Source organism: Rutilus rutilus (assembly GCF_951802725.1).
Source record: "Rutilus rutilus genome assembly, chromosome: 24".
NCBI lineage: Eukaryota > Metazoa > Chordata > Actinopteri > Cypriniformes > Leuciscidae > Rutilus > Rutilus rutilus.
Window position 1 is genome coordinate 16,953,572 of NC_140228.1, and position 21,903 is coordinate 16,975,474.

The 21,903-nt window shown below is 36.1% G+C and overlaps 1 protein-coding gene across 1 annotated transcript; it reads right to left on the reverse strand.

Moving 5' to 3' along the window:
- Positions 1 to 14,411: 14,411 nt before the first annotated feature.
- On the reverse strand, positions 14,412 to 20,782 carry prdm14 (PR domain containing 14). The gene is made up of 9 exons (XM_084398793.1): positions 20,446 to 20,782; positions 18,722 to 19,332; positions 18,203 to 18,253; positions 17,858 to 18,018; positions 17,424 to 17,691; positions 17,098 to 17,300; positions 16,308 to 16,409; positions 15,121 to 15,340; positions 14,412 to 14,972 (listed from the first exon to the last, which is right to left on the reverse strand). The coding sequence occupies exons 2-9, from the start codon at positions 19,272 to 19,274 to the stop codon at positions 14,824 to 14,826; spliced, it is 1,707 nt and encodes a 568-aa protein (XP_084254919.1). The 5' UTR covers positions 19,275 to 19,332; positions 20,446 to 20,782; the 3' UTR covers positions 14,412 to 14,823.
- Positions 20,783 to 21,903: the final 1,121 nt, after the last annotated feature.

A 21,903-nucleotide genomic window follows, 5' to 3' on the forward strand; every position in this document is an offset into this window, starting at 1 on the left:
GGTGAGGATTGTGAACAGGTACTTCAATGGACAGTACACCATCTAATAGGTCACTGGGGTATATTACCTGCGTGAGAGGATGGCCATCATTGACAGTTCACACTGCTCACAAAGGTTCAAAAGCAACAGACAAAGACATCTTAATAATGTCTCAACTGTCTTTTGGTGGACATGGACTCACCTGGGGAGCTTATTATTGTGGTTAAAGGCCATGAATTTGAGACAGATACTGCAATTATGAAACATTGGGCTGATGAATCCACAAATTACAATGAGGTGAAGTGAACAGAAGGGAAGAGATGAAAGTTTTTAGAGAGCAAATGTACTTCATAAACTCAGACCTGCCAATCAAAGTATTGCATAACGTGCACTGTTTCATGGTTACATATTAGCAAAACAGCAGCTGATCACCTTATTGCATTATTGCATATTACAGTTAAACATTAATGCGATATATTTCTTAATTCAAAAAAGCATGTTTAACCTCCTGCAAGTATTTTTATATTTTAAATACCATTGATAAAAATGATATATATAAATAAAATATATAGAATTATATATAAAATATAAATATCTGAACATAAATATAAATAAATTAAGAATAAATGCACCATATTTGCCTGGATGTTTCTTTTTAAAGTCTTAAAAAAAAACACACACACACTTGAAATCCTTAAAATCCTTGAAATATAATATGATATAATATAATATAATTATATTATATTACATATAAAATGTAGTATTATTTATTTATCTATTATTTTTTTCCCACCAGCCAAGTGCTTTTTATATGGTTTATTAGCACATTCTCACTGAATGGCCTTTTTTCTCTCACATTAATGAACCCATTTCTCACAATGTTCTGAACCAGACCCAACGCTCATTAAATGTCTTCACTTCTCTTCTACTCGCCTGTTAGGAGAGAAGTTATTGTACTGGGAAAACAGCCATTACTTCTGCATCACGCTGTAAATCTTAGATTCCATGAACTATTTGTGTTGTTGTCCAGTGAGGTCATCGCTCTCTGTGTATTCAGCTCTCAATAGTTGCTCTGCAAGGTAGAGTGAAATATTGCGGATGATGATGGTGGTAATTATTGGTGATTTTCCCAGGCCCTATCTGTCATTAAGCAGGACCGCATCATCTTCTAACTGAGGAAAGACAGACGATTGGTCGCTGATTATCGGCCAGATTCACGGTTCAAGCTGTGAAGTCACATGGGGTTTACAAGAGGTGAGACCAAACATCTGCAGCAGTGAACTGTGCAAAAAACATATTTTGGTATCACTTTACAACAAGGCTCCATTTGTTAACATTAGTTTACAATATGAGTTAACATCAACTAACAATGAAAAATACTTTACCTGAGTTAATTGATTTCAATATAATTAAGTTAATTAATTTTCAACACTTTATTTTACAGTGAGCATGTTATGTTACATGTGATTACTATATTCATAACTATAAATTAAGCATGATTACATGCAAATAACCATAAAACAAACCCTAATCCTATGCATGTAGTTAATATTACTTTAATTTGTAATTAATGTATAATTACATAGTAACAAAGACCTTAAAATAAAGTTAGAAATTTTTTCAATTGATTGTCCATTCGAAGTGTTTGAATATCTCGTATTAACATTTAGATAAAAATATTATGTAATATGACTGCATTAAATCAGCAAAACCCCAGCAGCGAAATTGAAATCTTATGTTGCAAATGAAGCTGCACTGTTCTGGCATTTCCGCCGTTATCCATTTGGAGTTTATAATCATCCAAAAGACCTTGTTTGGCCAGCGTTCAGCGAGCCGAAACAGATTTACACACACTGAACGGGGCCAAGAGAATGAAAGTTCTCTATCTTAGTCTTGGTTGGGCCTAGACCCCTGTTACTATCTATCTAACACACATTCCGCTTTGCCTTTAATTACCGTCTTCATGCGCGGAGAGCTTTGATGAGTTGATTAAGCTAGGCTTTGCTGTTCCAGTCTCTAGCCTCGTGATGAATTAGTCTCAAGCTTATTAACTGACTTATTCTGATCAATAAACCGCCGGGGCTGAACATTGCCAGAACAAAAGGAAAAAATGCTTTCTACTACACACTGGGAAAAGGTAATCAAAGCAGCACGATTATTAGGGTAACTGAGAACAGGAGGTATTGATAGGCTGATTTTTCATTGGTGAAATACACAGAGACGAATATCAATAAAAAAAAAATCAAAAGAGGCTAAGAATTATGTTTAAGTATTTATAACGTTTTGACTCACAATATGAGCGTAATGACCCTATTTTCTTTGAAAATTGGAACACACACACACACACACATGTTGGGTTTTCATGTCTTACAGAGACTTTCCAAAGACATAATGGTTTTTATACTGTATAAACTGAATATTCTTTCCGTTTACACTAACCTTACCACTACACCACAGAAAACTTTCTGCATTTTTATATAAAAAAAAAAAAAAAAAACATCATTCTGTATGATTTCCAAGCCCTTTTCCTCATGGGCCCCAAATAATATCTCCACAAGGTCAAAAATGAGTGGTATTATTATTTTTGTTTGGTCCCCACAACGTAGGTTTTACCAAGACCACACACACACACACACACACACAGTTTTTATATCTTAGACTTAGATGTAATGGTTTTTACACTGTACAAACTATATATTCCCCTAACCCTAAACCTACTCCTCACAGAAAACTTTCTGCATTTTTACATTTTAAAAAAGTGTATGATAAAAAGTATGATTGCTCATGTCAAAATTTTCACAATTGTACTATCTTCATGTGGACGTTTGTTCCTCCTCTCAATGTAGGTTAAATAAGAACACACACACACGTACACACTGTGCTGTCAATCTGGGTGGGCTCGAAATGGTCTCCCCATGTATGACCTCCCTGTGTGAAACATCCATTGTCCCATGAGAGGTTCCTCTAAAGCTGATCTGAGCAGACCAAATGCCCCTCATCACCTTTCCTCCAGCAAGAGAATATTGCAGCCTTCTGTAACCACAACATCCAGCAATGGAGGACACAACACATGTTTTAGGGGATTAAAAATGCTTTTCTCCTCATTGATCACTAACACTAGCTGATATCAACCAGACAGGATATTTTGTGTCAGGAAGTGGCAACACGGATGTAGAAAAGGGCCGGTTATCTCACACAGGGGACTTGAAGGATATGACGGGGTGTATTTTTTACGTAAAAAGCAGCTTTCTGGATGCAGACGCTGTATCGTATGAGGCCACTCTCAGTGCTCTTGTATTCAACATGCTACTAATGAAGATTGCATGTAATGGACACCACAAGCTTCCTCGCGACCGGCCGTATTGACCTCTGTGTCTCCTTCCCCCTGCGTGTGTGTGTGTTATGACTGTGCAGCGCTGATGGGATGCCTTTGGATGATGTTCTGAACCATTAGCTTGACTACTGTGAATGAAAAGCATTCTCTATTGCAGCTGCATTGATCCAGAAAAACAAGCTCATTCCAGCAATCAGACGTTCTGAAGTAGACTTACTCTTCCTTTTTTACTTCCTATAGTATATTTGTTTTTCATTTATTAATGAAAGCGTAACTCTCGCCAAAATGCAACCCAGGGTCTTTTTGTTAATCTACCCGAGGCAAACTTTCATTTAATAGCATAATTATTATGGAAACGCCACTTTTAAGTTTGACCGTATTTTCGTTTTCGGTCAAATTGCCTTTTGAATGGGAGTGCATGGGGCACTACTATGATAGCATCAAAATCGCTATTTTTTAAGACACTAAGAAGGCTCGACACAACATGAAACTTTGCTCGAAGATCACCAGGTGCTCTACACATGAACTCGAGCATTGAGAACATTGCTTGTGTACACAGAGTTTACTAAGAAAGAAAGATTTTGAACAACTCACTGTAGCTGTTGTTGTTACTGTCTGCCGGCATTTTGTCAGTTAAAATGAGTCGATCTCCGAATGCAACTTAACATGGAGGAGAGTAAAGATGGAAAGCTCCTAAAGCTTAGTTCCATATAAATTCACGGATAATTTGTTGTTTTGCCGTTAGTGAAAATCAATGTTGACCTTATATTTGAAAAAGGATCCTCCTCTAAAATTCAGAGTCTGAATTTGCATTCGGAGATCGACTATTTTTGACTGTCAAAATGCCGGCGGACACAGCTACAGTGAGTTGTTCAAAATCTTTCTTTTTAGTAAACTCTGTGTACACAAACAATGTTCTCAATGCTCAAGTTCATGTGTAGAGTCCCTGGTGATACTTCTTGTTGTGTCGAGCCTTCTTAGTGTTTTAAAAATAGCGATAGAAGTGCCCTAAGCACTCCCATTCAAAAGGCAATTTGACCGAAAACGAAAATACGGTCAAACTTAAAAGTGGCGTTTCCATTCTAATTATGCTTTTAAACGAAAGTTTGCCTCGGGCAGATTAACAAAAAGACCCTAGGTTGCATTTTGGCGAGTGCTTTAAGGTATTGATATTAACTATTCCGGTCACAATCCAACACTTAATATTAATTGAATTAATAGTAGGCTACTACATTTGCTGATTAAAAATACAAACCGTTAAGTTTTAATCCAAAATGTGTTTCTCACACGTGATTCTTTCGGTCAAACGTTTGGAATCATTCAGATTTTTTTTTTATGTTTTTGAAAGAAGTATCTTAAGGCTGCATTTATCTGATCGAAAATACAGTAAAACAGTAGTGTAGTAATGTATTGTAAAATTTTAAATATCTTTTCAAATGTATTTTTCCCTTTGGTGTCAAAGCTGAATTTTCAGCAGCCATTACTCCAGTCTTCAGTGTCTAATTTGCTGTTCAAGAAACGGTTTCATTTGTCTATTTTATTTTTTTTGTGTGTGGCTGCAGGTCACTTTTTTTCTTTACTTTTGAATGGAAATAAGAGAAAAAAAGACTTTGCAATGTCAGAAAAAAATGCTCATGAGAACTGTCAGGTGTAAAGTTCTTTATCGATAACCCCAACAGCTCAATATCGCTTTGCTTTAAATGGGAACTGTTCTCTGATAACTCCTCATTGAGCTGTGAGTGTGGAAGGGAAATCTGAGCAGTAATACTAGCCATTTAGCATATGGCATTCTCAACATGTAAACATAGGCACAGGGCAGAGGCTGCAGTAAAACAGCCTCCTGGGATCAGGACCAGGTCCCCAAAGACCCCCTTTTTAACACACACACTCACATACATGCAGTAATGGAGGTTTCCTGATGTCCAGTCAGAGCCTTTATAGCACAATGACAACCTGAGGTCACTTCACCCGGTCCACACAGACCTCTCGCCCACCCACCCAGTGCCTCTGAATCAATCATGATATTTCACTTTTCTCCCCGTTATGTCCGATTTTAAAATATATTAGGTTTTACATTTGTATGTTCAGATTGTTAAAGAACATAATTTAGAGAAAATGTTTCTATTTTGTCTTTAAGTGTTAAAATGATTGTTGTTTTTAATCATTTTTAAAACTTTAATTATTTTAAAAATAATTTTTTTCCCCCAATGAAATCCTTTACATTAAAATACTTTTAATTTAATTTTGGACCCTGCTATATATTCAAATTTACTTCTATATATTTGGATTTATTTTAGAATTTATGAATTTAAATATAGACACTGTTGAAAGAATGTAAAAAAAAAGTTTCTGTTTTGTCTTTCAGTTATCATCATCATCATCATTATTGTTAAGTATAAAAAATATATAATTATTTTATAATTAACAATAATGATGATGATGATGATGATGATGATAACTGAAAGACAAAACAGAAACATTTTAATTACATTCTTTCAATAGTATCTATAAATAAATTAATAAATCCAAATATATATATTGATAAATGTTAATATTGATGTATGTTTATATATTAATAAATCAGTAACACTTTAGAATATGGTTTAATTTGTTGGCATTAGTTAACATTTGTTAACGTGAACTAACAATGAAAAATACTTATAAAGTATTTATTCATCTTAATGTTAATTTCAACATTTACTTATACATTAAAATCAAAAGTCGTATCATTTCATATATTTTAATGGCCCTGAGTTGACATGGACTAACAATGAACAGCTGTATTTTTATTGACAAATGTTAACAAAAAATCATAAATACTGTAACAAATATATTGATCACTGTTAGTTAATGCTTTAACTAATGGACCTTAATGTAAAGTGTTACCAAAAAAAGAATAATAATATGAATAATGAATATACTGGAGGGTCAAAAATGTTATATATCTTTTTATATAATTCTTTACCACATAATATGTTATGTCCCAAATACGACACACATGTAGGCTACTGCGTTATATCCTCAACTATAACACTACAAGTATGCAGCACTACAAGTATGCTATGAATCTGTTAGGATGCTCTAGATCTCCATTTAACCATGCTATATGTTTTAAAAATGCAAAAACCACGTAAAAGCACTGAAAGTGTAGGGTGTTAAAGGGGTTAGATGCCGGGAACTCTAGAGCAGGGCTAGAGAGGCAGTAAAGGCTTGTTAGGGTACATTAGGCAGAGAGGGGATTATAAGACTTCATAAATGTTTCAGAGATACTCAGGGACTATGTCCTGTGGCGGCTCTCCATGGGAGAGAGCTGTGGCTTTGCAAGCGGTCGCTGTCTCCATAGTGTGTGTGTGTGTGTGTGCTTGTGTGTTCCTGTGTAAAAAGAAAGCACATTCTTATTCCACCTTTGTCATGTATGCATGGGTTTAATTGGGTGCTCAGTGTTTAAAGTGCTCAGGCTTCTGTGATTGTTCATGTTTTAAAGGCTTCTTGATTGTTTAAAGCCTGATTTTATTTCTGATCAATTAATGAAAATTCAAGTTGTATCTCATTTGTGAAATTCCATAAAGTAACCAAAATGATCAAAGATGTTTTCAAGCCAAATATATCTACATGAGGTGAAGCCCACAGCTTCTCTTTGGAGGCTCAGACTCAACAGCCCTCGGCCAGCCGTCCCGTCCCACTCCAGCCAGTGTTTGAGAGTGTGTATTTATCTTTGCAGTTACTCCTCCTGACCTCTGAGTACCTTTGGGAGCTGGAAAGGGTCACTGCCAATTGTCTTATGCACAAAAGAAAGGGCAGAACATTGCTTTTGAGAGACAGAGCGAAAGAAAGACAGTGTCACAGATTCTTCAATCATCACACTCATTAAACAGATTAATAGACTATCCTGGGAAAGACAAGGTCATCATCATATACACAATACACACACACACATATATATATAAAATTGGCAGATTGTGCTCACTCACACAAGGAATTTCATTTTGGTTTATAGCTTTGTACACCTATTAAAAACATAAGTACGGTTCGTACCATATTGGTTCGTTTCGTTCGCGATGTTCATTCAAAGCTGGAATTCTTGACTAAAAACCCTAGTAGTTATTACACATTATTAAAAGACATTATCTTTTAATATTATTACCTTTAAAAAAAAAGAGAAAAAAAAAAAGATTGTGAATGATGCTAGCCTGAATGAAGTCATTTTATTGACAGGAAAAACAGGAGCCGGAAATATACATACGTACATATACATTTACAAGTCTCTACAAGTCAAGGTTAGTTCCGTTCCGATAAAATGGAAAAGCCCCAAGAAGATGTTTGTGTGTATGATACAATTCCCTATGTGGTTTATGGATTGGTAAGGATTAATGTGAGGTATAAAAACATTTAAGCACTCACTGATTTCCTGAGCACATTACACACCCACCCACACACACACACGTGTATGTGCACACACTGCATCCTGAGGAGTGTTAGTGAGAGGATGGGGATTAGGGAGGATAACAGTAAACACAGAGGTGCAGGACTAAGAGAGAGAACAGGGATGTAGAGTTTCCATCACTCAGATCCTTTGTGTAAACATGTTTACCCAGTGCAAAACACATCGGGAGGAAGGAAACACTGGGAATTGACTTTTTTTGCCTTTTTTTCTTCTTCAAATATCTGATTATGACTTTACAATCTGTTTAAACAATAGTCATTTGAATACCAGATGTTCTAATGATGATTTGCTATAATTTAGTCTTATGAAATGAAAAACTCTTACAATTACTAAAATAGTTACTATCCAGCTAACAAAAAATATGTTCTAAGAATGTTTTGCTAATGTTCCCATTAATTTATGAAGATGTAATTTCTGAACGTTCTGAACACTCAAAATGTCGACTTTAATGGAAAAATATAGATATTTTTGGTCATGCGAATGTTAAGGAATCATTCCTTTTTATCATTCTTTTAATATTATGGGAACGTTACTTGTGAATGTTCTCTGAACAGTCTGAAACCAGTAGTAACATTTAAAAAAAGTAAGACGAATATCCAAAAAGAAAGAAAGTAAATGAAATGAAATGAAATGAAATAACATAAAATAAATAACAAAATGTCATATAGTATTATGTTAATGCTGTCAACTTGAATAATCACGATTAATTACGTCTGACAATTACATCATTTGAATGTACAGTGCTTGAAAATTGGTGAACCTGTGAAAATGTGAAAATGTACTTAGTACTGTCCTGAATAAGATATTTTACATAAAAGATGTTTACAAATGTAAAAAAAAAAAGAGAGCTGAATTTATCAAAATAACCCCATTTAAAAGTTTACATACCCTTGATTTTTAATACTGTGTGTGCCGTTACCTGTATCCACAACTGTTTTATTTGTTTTGTGATAGTTGTTCTTGAGTCTCTTGTTTGTCCTAAGCAGTTAAACTGCCCAATGTTCTTCAGAAAGATCCTACAGGTCCTGCAAATTCTTTAGTTTTCCAACATCTTTTGCATTTTTGAACTCTTTCCAGCAGTGACTGTATGATTTTGAGATCCATCTTTTCACAATTGAGGTTTGCAAAACAATTGAGGGACTCAAACACAACTATTTAAAAAGGTTAATACATTCACTGATCCTCCAGAAGGGAACATGATGCATTAAAAGCCTGGGGGTGAAAACTTTTTAAATTTTGAAGATCAAGGTAAATTGTACTAAATTTGTCTTCTGGGAAACGTGTAAGTATCTTCTGTTGCTTTCGAATGGCAGTACTAAATTATTTTTTTCTATATTTAAAAAAAACAAAATGAAAAATTTGGCCATGTTCATCCTCCTGTTCAAAAGTTTTCACCCCCCGGCTCTTAATGCATCGTGTTTCCCTCTGGAGCCTCAGTGAATATTTGTACCTTTTTTTAATAGTTCTGTTTGAGATCCTCAATAATCCCCTAATGATCTGTGTGAGTAAATAAAAGGACTATTGTTTTATAATATACACACTTTTCACACTGACAACAATTATTGTCATCAGTGTGAAAAGTGTGTATATTATAAAACAATAGTCCTTTTATTTACTCACACAGATCATTAGTGATAGGTTACTGTGCGTGTGAATGTTCATGTAAAACCAGAAAGGTCATCTCCCAGTACAGAGTATCAGCATGCCAGGAACACCTCAAATGCATCTCTCTCCTTAACTATTTCACTCTCTCTTTCTCTTTCGTGCTCTCTTTCAATCATTCTGCCATTTGCTTGCTCTCTTTTACTTTCTCCCCTCCTGCTACTGTGTTAGAGTCAGGAGGAATAACTGCGAAAAAGAGACAAAGGCACATCAAACACACACACACACACACACACACACACACACACACACACACACACACACACACACACACACACATTCACGCATTCGCATACACACACTCCTCTTGGGCCATTGTTTAACATGATGCATGGGGAGAGAGCTCTCAATTGTGAAAGACAATGTCTAATTCCGACCTGCTGGTCTACAAATACTACGATTTCATAAATTATTCATGATTCACTATTACATGTCCTTATTTAATTTCATAATATCAAATATTATTACAGATAATTAACAGTTAATTTCAGGACAATTGAGCCTGCAGTTTCAGGATTACTCAGTATAACAGCAGTGTAAAGGTTCACCGTTTTAATCACTCCATTGTGTCTGATGCACAGAATTATACATGAATTGTTCACAACATTGTAACCACACTGTTTTTGGAGTAAAAAAAAAAAACTATTTGAAACTAACGAACTATTTTTAAAAGTGCTGTCAAATCGATTAATCACGATTGATCACATGTAATAAAAGTTTGTAAATCTGTGTGTGTGTGTGTCTAAACGAATTTGTACGATTTAGCCACATTTTACTACGAATTGGTCGTGAGATAGCGGTGGTATGCACACACATATTTTTTGAATATTTCAATGCTATCTCACGACCAATTTGTACAAGTGAATAAAAGGTGACTAATTAAAACAAATTCATACGACCTCACTCGTACGAATTCGTACGATTTGTCTAAACCTACGTGATGGGTAGGTTTAGGGGTGGGGTCAGGTGTAAGTCATTCCTACGAATTCATAAGAATTGGACAACTCATAAAATGATTTGGTAAAAATCATACGAATTCGAGTGAGGTCGTATGAATTCGTACGAATTAGCCACCTCGTAAAATTCGTACGAATTGCCATGATATCGGGTTGAATATTTACAAACTTTTATGTTAGATGTAATTAATCGTGATTAATCGAGATTAATCGATTTGACAGCACACATGTGTTTTATTCTAACATCAATTATCTCTACAAATCTAGCTATTATAAACATAACTTTGCAAATAGGACTGTTTAAAATGAAATGATGATTCAAATTGGAGAAAAAAAATGTTTTACACTCCTATTTTATCCTTTTTTAATGTAATCACATTTACCCTAAAATCTTACTTTTAAAATGAATACTACACTATACATGTACAGTATTACCTCAGAGAGAGTAGTGTGTGTGTGTGTGTGTGTGTGTGCGTGTGTGTGTGTTGTCCCACGGGACTGACCGTCAGTGAAGGCTCACTGAAGCTTCATCCAAGCAACCAGGGCCATCTGCCCCATTGCTACTGTCATCTGGACAATCTCTCTTTCCTCTTTCCCCCTCTATATGTTTCTTGCTCAATATCTTTCTCCCTTCTTCTCACTCCGCTCTCTACCATTATGGAGCGGCTTTACTGTGTTTGATCTGTCATTCATCCAGTAAGCAGCATGCCGAGCATTTAGCTGGACTTTGCAGAGGATTACCTACTGTCCCAGAGGAACCAACCAGCACAATGACAACACCACCCCAGCCTGTACCTTCTGCTTCCAAGCTGCTCAAGAGACCCAAACACCTGACCGGGGATCAGTTATTAAAGTCTTTAACACCTCACCCTCTTTAGCAAGACCACTCGAGACGGCATACCGTATATTTCCAGAGGTTATTATTCAAAAGGGCCACCATATCAAAATGCCCCGAACAGACCAGAGTTTATGGTTTCACTCAGCAAAGAGCCCTGGGCTAGATTTAGACAAGTCTAGTGATGTGTGCTGACTGCTATTAGGGAATCAATAGGGCTAATTGATCAGATTGTGGTTTAGTTCAACTGTTGGTGGCTACTAGACTAGGAGCTGAAATAGGAACTGACAGGTAACCACTTAAAGAGAGACAGTGTGGGCCAAACATAAGGACATGTGCCCCTTTTCCTCTGAAACCAATACAGACACGTTTTTTTAATTTATATCAAATCTACCACTTGTGATTCCAGTGGTTTAGCGCTGCTAGTACATACTGCAACCCTCCTTTCAAGTGAATTATCGCGCAGCCATTATGAGAGGTTGACCTCGGTGTAGCCGTATCATTCACAATCATCTAAACGCCACTGGGGGGATGTCATTAATCTCATATTAATAAAGAAATCAAACTGAATTATGGATGTCCGCAGTGGACGGGGAGGCATTTTAAAGCACCAAAGGTTAAGTGTGAAATCAATGCCTATAAATGAGCGTATAAAAATTCAGGGGAGTGAAAGGAGAGAAACAGAAAGCAGGCGCAGCCTCTAAATCAGTTTCCCACAAAGCACGATTGTCGAGTCACGCTTTTAACGCCACAGAGCTTTTACCGAGTGCATCAGGATGGCTGTTTTTACCAGGTCATTACGGGCTCTGCATTATGAACCACATGTGCTGCATCGTCCAACATTCCCCTTGTGAAAAAGAAGTACACTTGGTCATACTTTAAAGAAGAGTACTTACTACAGAAATTATATAGGACTTAGAATGTAACGTCTTCGGACACAATTGCATGTTATTTGAAATATGTAATCTCAAATGTAAATTGAAAGCAATTAGTAATTTCCTAATTACTTATAGTGTTCTTGAAATTCGGTTTTGTGCACTGCAGACTATACTGACAAGCATTTATGGTAATGTTTATGGTAAAATTATATGGTAACACTTTATTTTACAGTGTCCTTGTTACATATCTTGCATACTTACTAGTAATAACAGATTTTTCATTATGCATAATTACATGCAACTAACCCTAAATCTAACCCTAAATCTAACCTATAGTAAATACATGTTGTTATTACTCAGTATTTAACTCAGTATTACACTGAAACAATGACACTTTAAAATAAACCAAATATACTTTAACGCTGAAATTTGCATATTTACAATCCGCCATTAAAGTATAATGATATAATATTCACTTTAAGGTAACACTTTTAATTTGACATTATCACAAAGTGCACTTAAGTGTGTTAAAAACAGTCATAAAAGTTAACTCTGGATTTGAAGTACACTACAAGTGCACATTCAATACAATTAAGTGCACTTCTTTTTCTGGTCTGCATGCATGGGGAAAACATACCATCATCTAGGATGCTTTTTATCATTGACCCTCAGGGCTTCTATTGGATTTTATTATTCCTCAAAGCTCTGTTAACTCACCATGAGCTCTGATGTACATATGTACTACCAGAAGCCCCAGGGAACTTCAAAAGCTGCGGACAGAATGGTAAAGCCTGCATCTCTCCCGGCTGAAGGATGAGAGGGTAATTGAATTGTCTTCTGAATCTTGACCTATGACCCGGCCAGTTTTGTATGTAACCAGTGAGGGTGAAATTAATAAAAGGAATCCATGTCAGCTCCCTGTGCCAGCACTGGGTGAATCTGATGGCAGGGGACCATTGAGACTCTGCAGGTAATCCAGTCAAATGAGAAGCCTATAGCCAGGGAATCCCTCACAACAATGACTATGGATATGAGCTCAACATCTTTACATGATCTCTGAGCCTGATGCTAAGAAAGCCGCGTCTGCTCGATCTCTGATGTTATATAGGAATATTTTTAAAGTGAATGTGTTGAGTGACTGGATGTAATGATATCAGGAAATGGGTCACATACAATAACTTGAGGTGAATTCAACAAACTCATCCACTCTTATAAAATGCTTCAGTCCAGCATTCTACATAAAGGTATAGTAACCACAACAAACAGCATTACAAATGATTGTCACATTTGGCTATGCCCTTTGACCCTTTGTTGTTGTTGTGTGTTTTGAGAAGGTGAACACTCATGGAAGGAGTGATCTGTCAGAAAGGCTTTTTCTCTCTTTCATTCTCCATCACAGACAGTTGGTAGCATGAAGACACAATCAGAGGGCAGCAGATGTCAGTGAGACCGCCTTTGTTTCCATTCTCTCCACACTAGACCACCTCATTGCAGTAGTCCATTGTCATTAATTTGCTGTTGGGGGATGTTCACACTCCTCCTCTCCTGTCGCTGACCATCATTTAGTAAAACACTATAAGTGCACACTCTAAAATCTCATTGATCATATCATTTGTTTACAGTGTAGATAGATGTAGACTTAGTCTATGACAACATGTGTTTTTACATTGCTTTAACTCATCAAAATAAAGATTCAACTCATTTTTTAAGTAAATTTAATGTAGGCCTATTTTATGTTGAAATAACTTAAACATCCAAGTTGATTGTACTTAAAAATTGAACATACAGTCTATCTATCTATCTATCTATCTATCTATCTATCTATCTAAGAGCCTCAGAGTGATTGTTTCCATTATGTCATATAGTGCCATTAATTTCTTCCTTTTTTAAATGTGAATGATTTAAACAGTGATGTGATATATATTTCTCCATGGCATTTCCAGTTTATCTGAATTTCTGTGCATAAAAGAGAAAGAGAGACTATTTGAAACAGAATTGTGAATCACTGTATGTATCTACGATTGATCTCTCTGTCGTCTTTTTTTAAAGACGTTTTATAGTATTAACAATATAGTGTTAATAATATTAAAAGTAGTAGGCCATTGAAATAAAAGTTTAATCAATAATACCATAATATTAGTCGAATAATTCGTTCGATTTGACTTAAATAGCCTATCGAAGCAACAAAAATTGCATTCATAATAAATCCCTTTCACAATTTTCAGAAAGTTTCATCGAACAAAATCATGATCTTCTTTAAGAGTAACAATAACAGTTATTTCTCATATCATTTTAATTTTCAGTTAGCAGACGATCCGACACAGACACATTTGAACAGCAGTTACAGCTCATGATAAAGACAATACAAATATAAATGAACGATAGGTAACAGGAAATTCAGTAGTAATAATAATAATAATAATAAATTCAGTCTTTGGTATTATTAACTTGCTTTGGTTGTGCAGCTCACAATTACACGACGACATAAAATTTGCTTTGAGCTAACTTTAAAAAGTACCAAAAAAAAAACACGTATTTCTAATGCCAAATACATTTTAATAAATAGAAACAACATTAAAAATAATAAAGTTAAAGCAAAAAATATTTTCTTAGGGGACAGGTAACTAGATTAAATAAAATACGCAATACCGGCAAACAACATTGACGCAAGCCATCTTTTCTGGGAAAAGGCAGAATAACATAACCAGTGATTTAGATGCAGTGGTGAAGCATTATTAGTTCCAGGGTCTGTACTCGGAGGTGATGCTGGTCATCCCGGGAAAAGAGAAACTGTCTCCCAGCTGTTTCTGTAAAGAATCGTTGGTGGGGAAAAGCGTGTTTTCGTCTCCAGGAAGAACAACAGTGCTGTCCAAAAGAGGTAGCTCTAAGGGCAGGGACATATCTGATTAGATTTGCCCATAAATAGTCTTATATATTTAATTAATAATTGCCACATGAATCCAACAAATGTTTATTATATTATTAATAGTTCTGTTTTGTTTTCATTTAGTTTACTGCTGGGGTATACTTACTTTTATGCGTCTTTGTGTGATATTTCAACTCTTGTGCATCCTGGAAAGTGGTTGCACACACATCACAGGAGAAGGGCTTGTCTTTGGCGTGTGTCCGGCGGACGTGGCTGTCGTGTGCCGCGTGAGAGGCGAACGCTTTCCCGCAGTGTTTGCACTTGAACGGCCGCTCGCCGGAGTGCTGGCGGATGTGCGTGCGGAGGATGCTGGAGGCCGTGAACGCCTGTGACATTCACAAATACATGTTCATATTGAATAATGGTAATATACACCAGCAAAAAAAAAGTTACTTTAATATCCAAATAGGAACATCTTGTTGAATTACATTGTTAATTGCTCTAAAAAAAATTAGGCCTAATGGTAGTGGCTATTTGCATTTTAAAATGCAAGAACATGTAGCCTAATTAAATTCTAGGTCTATAAATAACCACAACAAGAAGAAGAACAGCAACAACAATTTCCCTAAACCTAACCGTCATATAAACCTTCTTGTAGATCACACTAAATGCGTCTCTATATCACGAAAATTAGTTTTTACGTGCATAGGATACGCATGGGTAGGTTTAGTAGTGGTGTGCGTGTGTATTATACGTTTGGTTAGGATTAGTGGTATGGGATGCGTGTGTATTACACGCAATAAAGTGTGAATCAAATGCACTGCGTATCATATGCACGTAAAAACTAAATTTCCCGTATAAATTGCACGATAAAATGCGTGCTATAGAGACGCATTTTCATGAGATCAGGCTGATTTTATATATAGGACTAGGCTATATAAACCATTCCATGCATTAGTGTGTTTATTAAAACTGGGTTCGCGTTGGTGTAGGTAAAACATGACCCACACACATTGGTCCTATAGGAATAAAACTCTCTGGCAGTCCACAAACAGGACAGATAGAGTGACATGTGACCACTGCAGAGCCATTATAGCACGCGTACGTGTTTAAGAATAGAACGAGACGAGTTTAAAACAAAGCGACAGACAAACTTTTGTCTCTTTGAGAGTCATAAATTAAAGCATAGGCTAATCCTCATGCACAATGTACTGGATCTGCATCTGCCATTAATTAGCACGTAAGTGTCTTCTAAGATTGAGTCCAGCGCTAATGAGAGCTCAGATAAACCATGCAATTAAAGCAGTATACTTTAGCTGGAACGCACCTGCATAAGAGCTGAGCATCACTCACCTTGTTACAGTAAACACATTTGTAAGGCCGCTCTCCTGAGTGCACGCGCATGTGTTTGTTCAGACTGGAGGACTGCGAGAAACTTTTGCCGCACACGGAGCACTAAGAGGAAAAAGAGGGTCACAAATTACATTCAAGACGCTTTATTGACATGGTAAAAAGCTTTACCTAAACATTAGTGCATCTGGGACATTTCTCGAAAAGGGTGCTTTTTGTGTCCCTCATTAGCATATGTGTAAAACGCGACAATGAAAAGCTAACATCAAGTTTTACTATTTGAAACAAAAAATGCAGGTGGCCACCCCTTTCTTTATTAAGATGACGATACTACACTGTTAAAAAGTGTATGATCAATAAGTTATGACAACATAGGCCTATGGTTTTACATTGCTCTTTAAAATAAATTAAGCAATTTTCAACTTTTTTGTCATACAAGATTCAGTTTAAGTCAGTTTAATGTAATTTAAGTTGAAATGACTAGAACATCAAGTTGATTGTACTTAAAAATAAGCAACAAAACAAATCATAATCCGTAAATTCTTAAAAATTTAATCATAAAAAAAAAAAAAATCACATTTCCAAAATGGAAAAGGCACCCATTTTGTTGAAAGACCCTTATACACTAATACTTAATCAAATAATTTGAAATACGAGTTGAGTGAGAAAATATTAGTAGGCCTAAAATGGCAATATCTTGATATTTTCTTTTGGGCATCGGTTGCAGTTTTTCTAAAAGGGAGCTGTTCTTTCAGCACCACCGCTGATTGGATCGGTATGAAGATATATTTACCTTATGCGGTCTGTGTTTCTCATGCACATGGAGAATGTGGATTCGGAGTCGGTCTCTCTTCTCGAAAGACCTGTTGCAGAGGTGGCAGGGGAACTTCCTGTCGCCCTGATCCACACAGCGCGTGTATTTCAAGTGTTTGTCTCTGTAGTACTTATACGCGAACACTTTACCACAGCGATCACACTTAAAACCCTCTCCAGAATCTGGAACGAAGAAACGTTTGTAAATACATCACATTATAATCTTATAACAAATGACAGAATCTGCTGGACTAGGCTATAAAATAACTTTATATAGAGAGATACGTTTGCAATACGCGCACATACCTTCAGCTGGGAGAGCGTCACTGGCATCAATAAACTCTTTGAGGGTGAGAGGAATACCCAGAAACTGCACATAGCAGTCTCCGTACCAGACCAACAGTTCTTGGCCGGCTCGGATCTCTTTGCAGGCCTCATAGAAAATCTGGCCTTCACACTGCACCGCAGTCAGGTTCTGCTCCTCTGGAAAGCGCGCGCACTTCACCAACGACATCCAATTCCCCGGAGCGCCTCTTCCATCCACAAAGTGGCTCAAGCGCCCGTTCTCAAAGATCTTATAGGAAAAAAAAAAAAAAAAAAAAAAAAAATTGGAATTTAATATAAACATATCGTATATGCATTATCTCACTGAAAAATCGTGTTTTCCAACACACACGTTTTATATAAAATCAGCATTTAAATAATAATGCAATAGTGATTATTTCAAATTAGCTGTTTACCTCCCACATGAGCGTGTTGTCATCATAGGTTTTGATCTCACTTGTGTTCACCAGTTTGCCCTGAAACGGTCCAAACCTGGTGCCTTTTGGTATTGTGCTTTTATCAGCAAAAACACCACAATGGGAAACGCTTCCACAATTAGTTTGGAGAATCGATAAGCCTGAAAAATTCAAGACACACTCTATGAAACTGCCAGCAGTAAACTTCAGAATAGAAATTCTCAAGAAAGAAAGAAAGAAAGAAAGAAAGAAAGAAAGAAAGAAAAAAAGAAAGAAAGAAAGAAAGAAAGAAAGAAAGAAAGAAAGAAAGAAAGAAAGAAAGAAAGAAAGAAAAAAGAGTTCTACCTTCTGGGCGTTCAAATCCTCCGGTATCAACAGGGACAATATGACGATCGGCTAATTCATTGAAAAATAATAATAATTGAGTTACAATACTGTAAAAAATATATGATCAATAAATTACGACAACGTTTTTACATTACTTTACATCAAAATAAGTTAAGCAATTAATAACTTTTTTATTAGTTATACAAGATTCAACTCATTTTTAAAGTCAGTTTAGAGTCATTTAAGTTGGAATGACTTAAACATCCATGTTGATTGTACTTAATTTTACACTACACAATCATGATGATCCAACATGAAAATACTAAAAAGAACATGGAATTATGGCGTTTAAATAGAATGAAAAGTATAGTAGCCTAATTGCAATAAAAAACAACGTAAAATATTTTAAGTGTGCAACATAATACATGTTTCCAGATTTGTTTTCCTTTTTTGTTCACATCGAAAATGATTATTTATTTATTTTTGCAATGAAAAGTGTTAGGCTATATAGCCTACATTCAAATGATTATTATATACCTGCACTGGGAGGGAAGGCTAGTCCAGAGATGGCATGTCCAGGATTTTGGCCTTGTTCTTTGGAATATCCGTACAGGACCGTGAACAGGTCTTCCTCTGTAAAACTGAAGGTGCGCGTGTGCTCGGGTGTCGGGTCCGCAGCCTGCAGGCAACCGAAACTGTCCTTAACCGGAGAGGATGAAGCCGAAGAAGACTTTCTGCTGGAGGGGCTGCTGAACTCGGACGGAGAGCCGGTGCTCTGCTCCTCGTGTCTGGTGTACATGCTTTGTGGAGGCTGCAAGTGCTGGAAATATGGCCTGTTGGACACGTTGAGGATCTGCTCATGGAACACCGCGGTCTGGTGGCTGTTGTGGCTGAAAAAAGACGGAGTCCCGGTGAAGTTGAACGGCATGATTGTCTGTGCGTCGGTCACCATGCGGCCCAGAGACTTGAGCGGATGGAAGATGCTGTGCGCGCTCTTGAGGATGTTCGTGTAGTGCGCGCCGGGCAGACACGGGTAGACAGCGAGACTCCTGTCTCTCACTGCGGGGTGACTGGAGAGAGACACCGACATCACAGCCGGTGAGGGGAATCCGAGGATTTCACTTGCGGTTTGTGTTCAGTCCTGTAGACTGTAAACATGTTTTCATCACTATAACAATATCTTTGTTTCCATCCAAGGTTTCACAAATTCTGTGATTTCCGAGTTTCATGTCGATTTTATCCAAAATGGCAATCAACTTGCAGGCTGTAACTTTGGCATTTACTTAAACAATTCCAATGAAATATAAATTTTAGAGGGCACACTCCTTTCATTTCTTAATGACATTTTTAATAATCTAAAGAACCCTATTCCATTACAGAGAACCTTTAGTGCAATGTAAAAAAAGTGTCTGCCTTAATTTTTTTCAGTACAATCAACTTAGATGTTTAAGTCATTTCAACTTAAATTACATTAAACTGATTTAAAATTGCTTATTTTGATGAGTAAAAGCCATGTAAAACATGTTCACATAACTTATTGATCATATAATTTGTTACAGTCGATGTTAAAGTATATTCATGGAACCATAGATGCCAATAACTAACATTTATTTTTAAATGTGTATATTGTCCCATTTTGTCCAAATGCAAATTTAAATGAAAAGTTCTTTTTTTTAAAAGAAAGGTTCTTGGCAAATGTTTAGCCAATATCATTCCCAACCATTTTGGGCTGGTTATTGCAACTTTTATTTTAATTTAATTTAATTTAAACTGTATTAAGTTGAAATTTACTGAGCAATTAAAACAGTATGACAATATATTACAACACGGACAAACCAAAAATATGACTTTCTAAATGCACTGTGAAATACTTTGTCAAGTAACCCAACACAGAAATAACTCCGACTGCAGAGATTTCAAAAGCAAAAGTTTCCAGTATTCCTCTACTTTTTCTAAACTGACCACTGGAATTAACGGTGCGCGAGCGCGCCACTAACAGAGACTAATGAGGGTCATGACACTACAATTTAAGAACAGAGGGTCAGCAAGAAAGGTCACCATTAATGAAGCCTTTCCAACTCTTTTAAAAAGCATTAAAGGTGTCATGCTCCATAGACTCCTGACCTCAGCTGGTTATTGCACATGAAGAGTGGCCTTAAATCCATAATGTTAATGCAAAACAAAACACAAATAATTTATTGCTGTCTTCAAAACTAGAAAAAAAATATTGTTAATTGTAATTGCTTAAAAGATGTTCTTACCATATAGCGACTTGTGCAAGTCCTGAGATCCTCCTGTTGTGTTTGGGGAAGCTTTACTTGGCGCTTCAGGAACTAAGGTCTTGTGTGTGTGAAGCTTGAGACAGGTCTGAAGACATATGGTTGAGTGTAGGATAGCTACTCGAGAGGGGATGCCTTTCCCGGATCTGTGCTGTCATTGGTCAGTCTGGGGTTCATCCTCGGGGAATTACACTTTAACACGCTGTAGCAGCACTGAGAATCCTCTCACAGCTCTCTTTCATATGCACCGCAGTCTCTAATGTGTTAACTACTGCAGGCGCACTGTTAACCGCTCCTAACGGCGAGAACGGCACGAGTTCAGTTTAGATAGAGGCTGTTTGTGAAAACCAAAGCCAGCACCAGCATGCGTTTAATAATGGGAATTAACTGTGTGCATCACTGTAAACAATTATTTTCATGATTTATCACAACGTTTTTTCATTTATCAAATCAACTTAAATAGGCTAATTGATGCAGGTCAGATAACACTAGATAACAATCATTTATTAAGCCAATCTCCTTCATTGTATTAGCTCAATTTTTTATTTTTATTTCAATGAACTCAAAATGTTAAGGCAACCAGGTAACTTACTTTAAGTTAAACCAATAATAGGCTACTTTTTTTTACATGGAGTTCAACACAGACGAAACATCTGTTGTAGATTATTTTATACCATGAAAAGTTTCACAGCAATATCATTGACACTTCACAGCCAGATGTGCTTTATACATATGAGTCAAATTAGAAGTAATTCTATTATGAAAAAAGGGTATTTTAAATAAAAATGTAAATAGGTCTTGCCTTTTTTTTTTACTTTAACACAATCATACAATTTGAGCTACCAATTATTCCTAAATAAAAATAAAAATAATAAGTATTAATTCATTATCATTAAGGGTCAAATTTGAATTTTTTAGACCCAAAAAATAAACTATTAAGCAAAAAACTTGATAACACTTTATTACAGTGTCCTTGTTACACGTTACATGTACTTTCTATAGAAATAACAGCAAATTATGCATAATTGAAACTAACCCTTAACCTTAAGTAGGCTACATGTTGTTAATTATTGTTATAGCCTACTCAGTAGGCTACTTAGATGTATAAAAAAAGCGTAACCATAATTTTTTTTTAGGTACCATAACAATCAATTTGTTACTGTCATTATTAACAATATTATACACTTAGGCTATTTATATAATAATACTATATTTATTTGTAAATTTTTGCGGTTTTAAGGCACATCCTATAATACATCGTAGGCTACTTCGTAAATGTCTCTTCTGATATTATCTTATTAATATAAGACACTATTCATTCAGGTCCTGTGTAACGGGTGTTGTTTTTTGTCTTCAATGTTTATAAAGCAATTTTTCTTTTACATTGAATAAACGCGTTTTGTCGCTACATTAACTTATTTACATGGTTTGGCAAGCGCG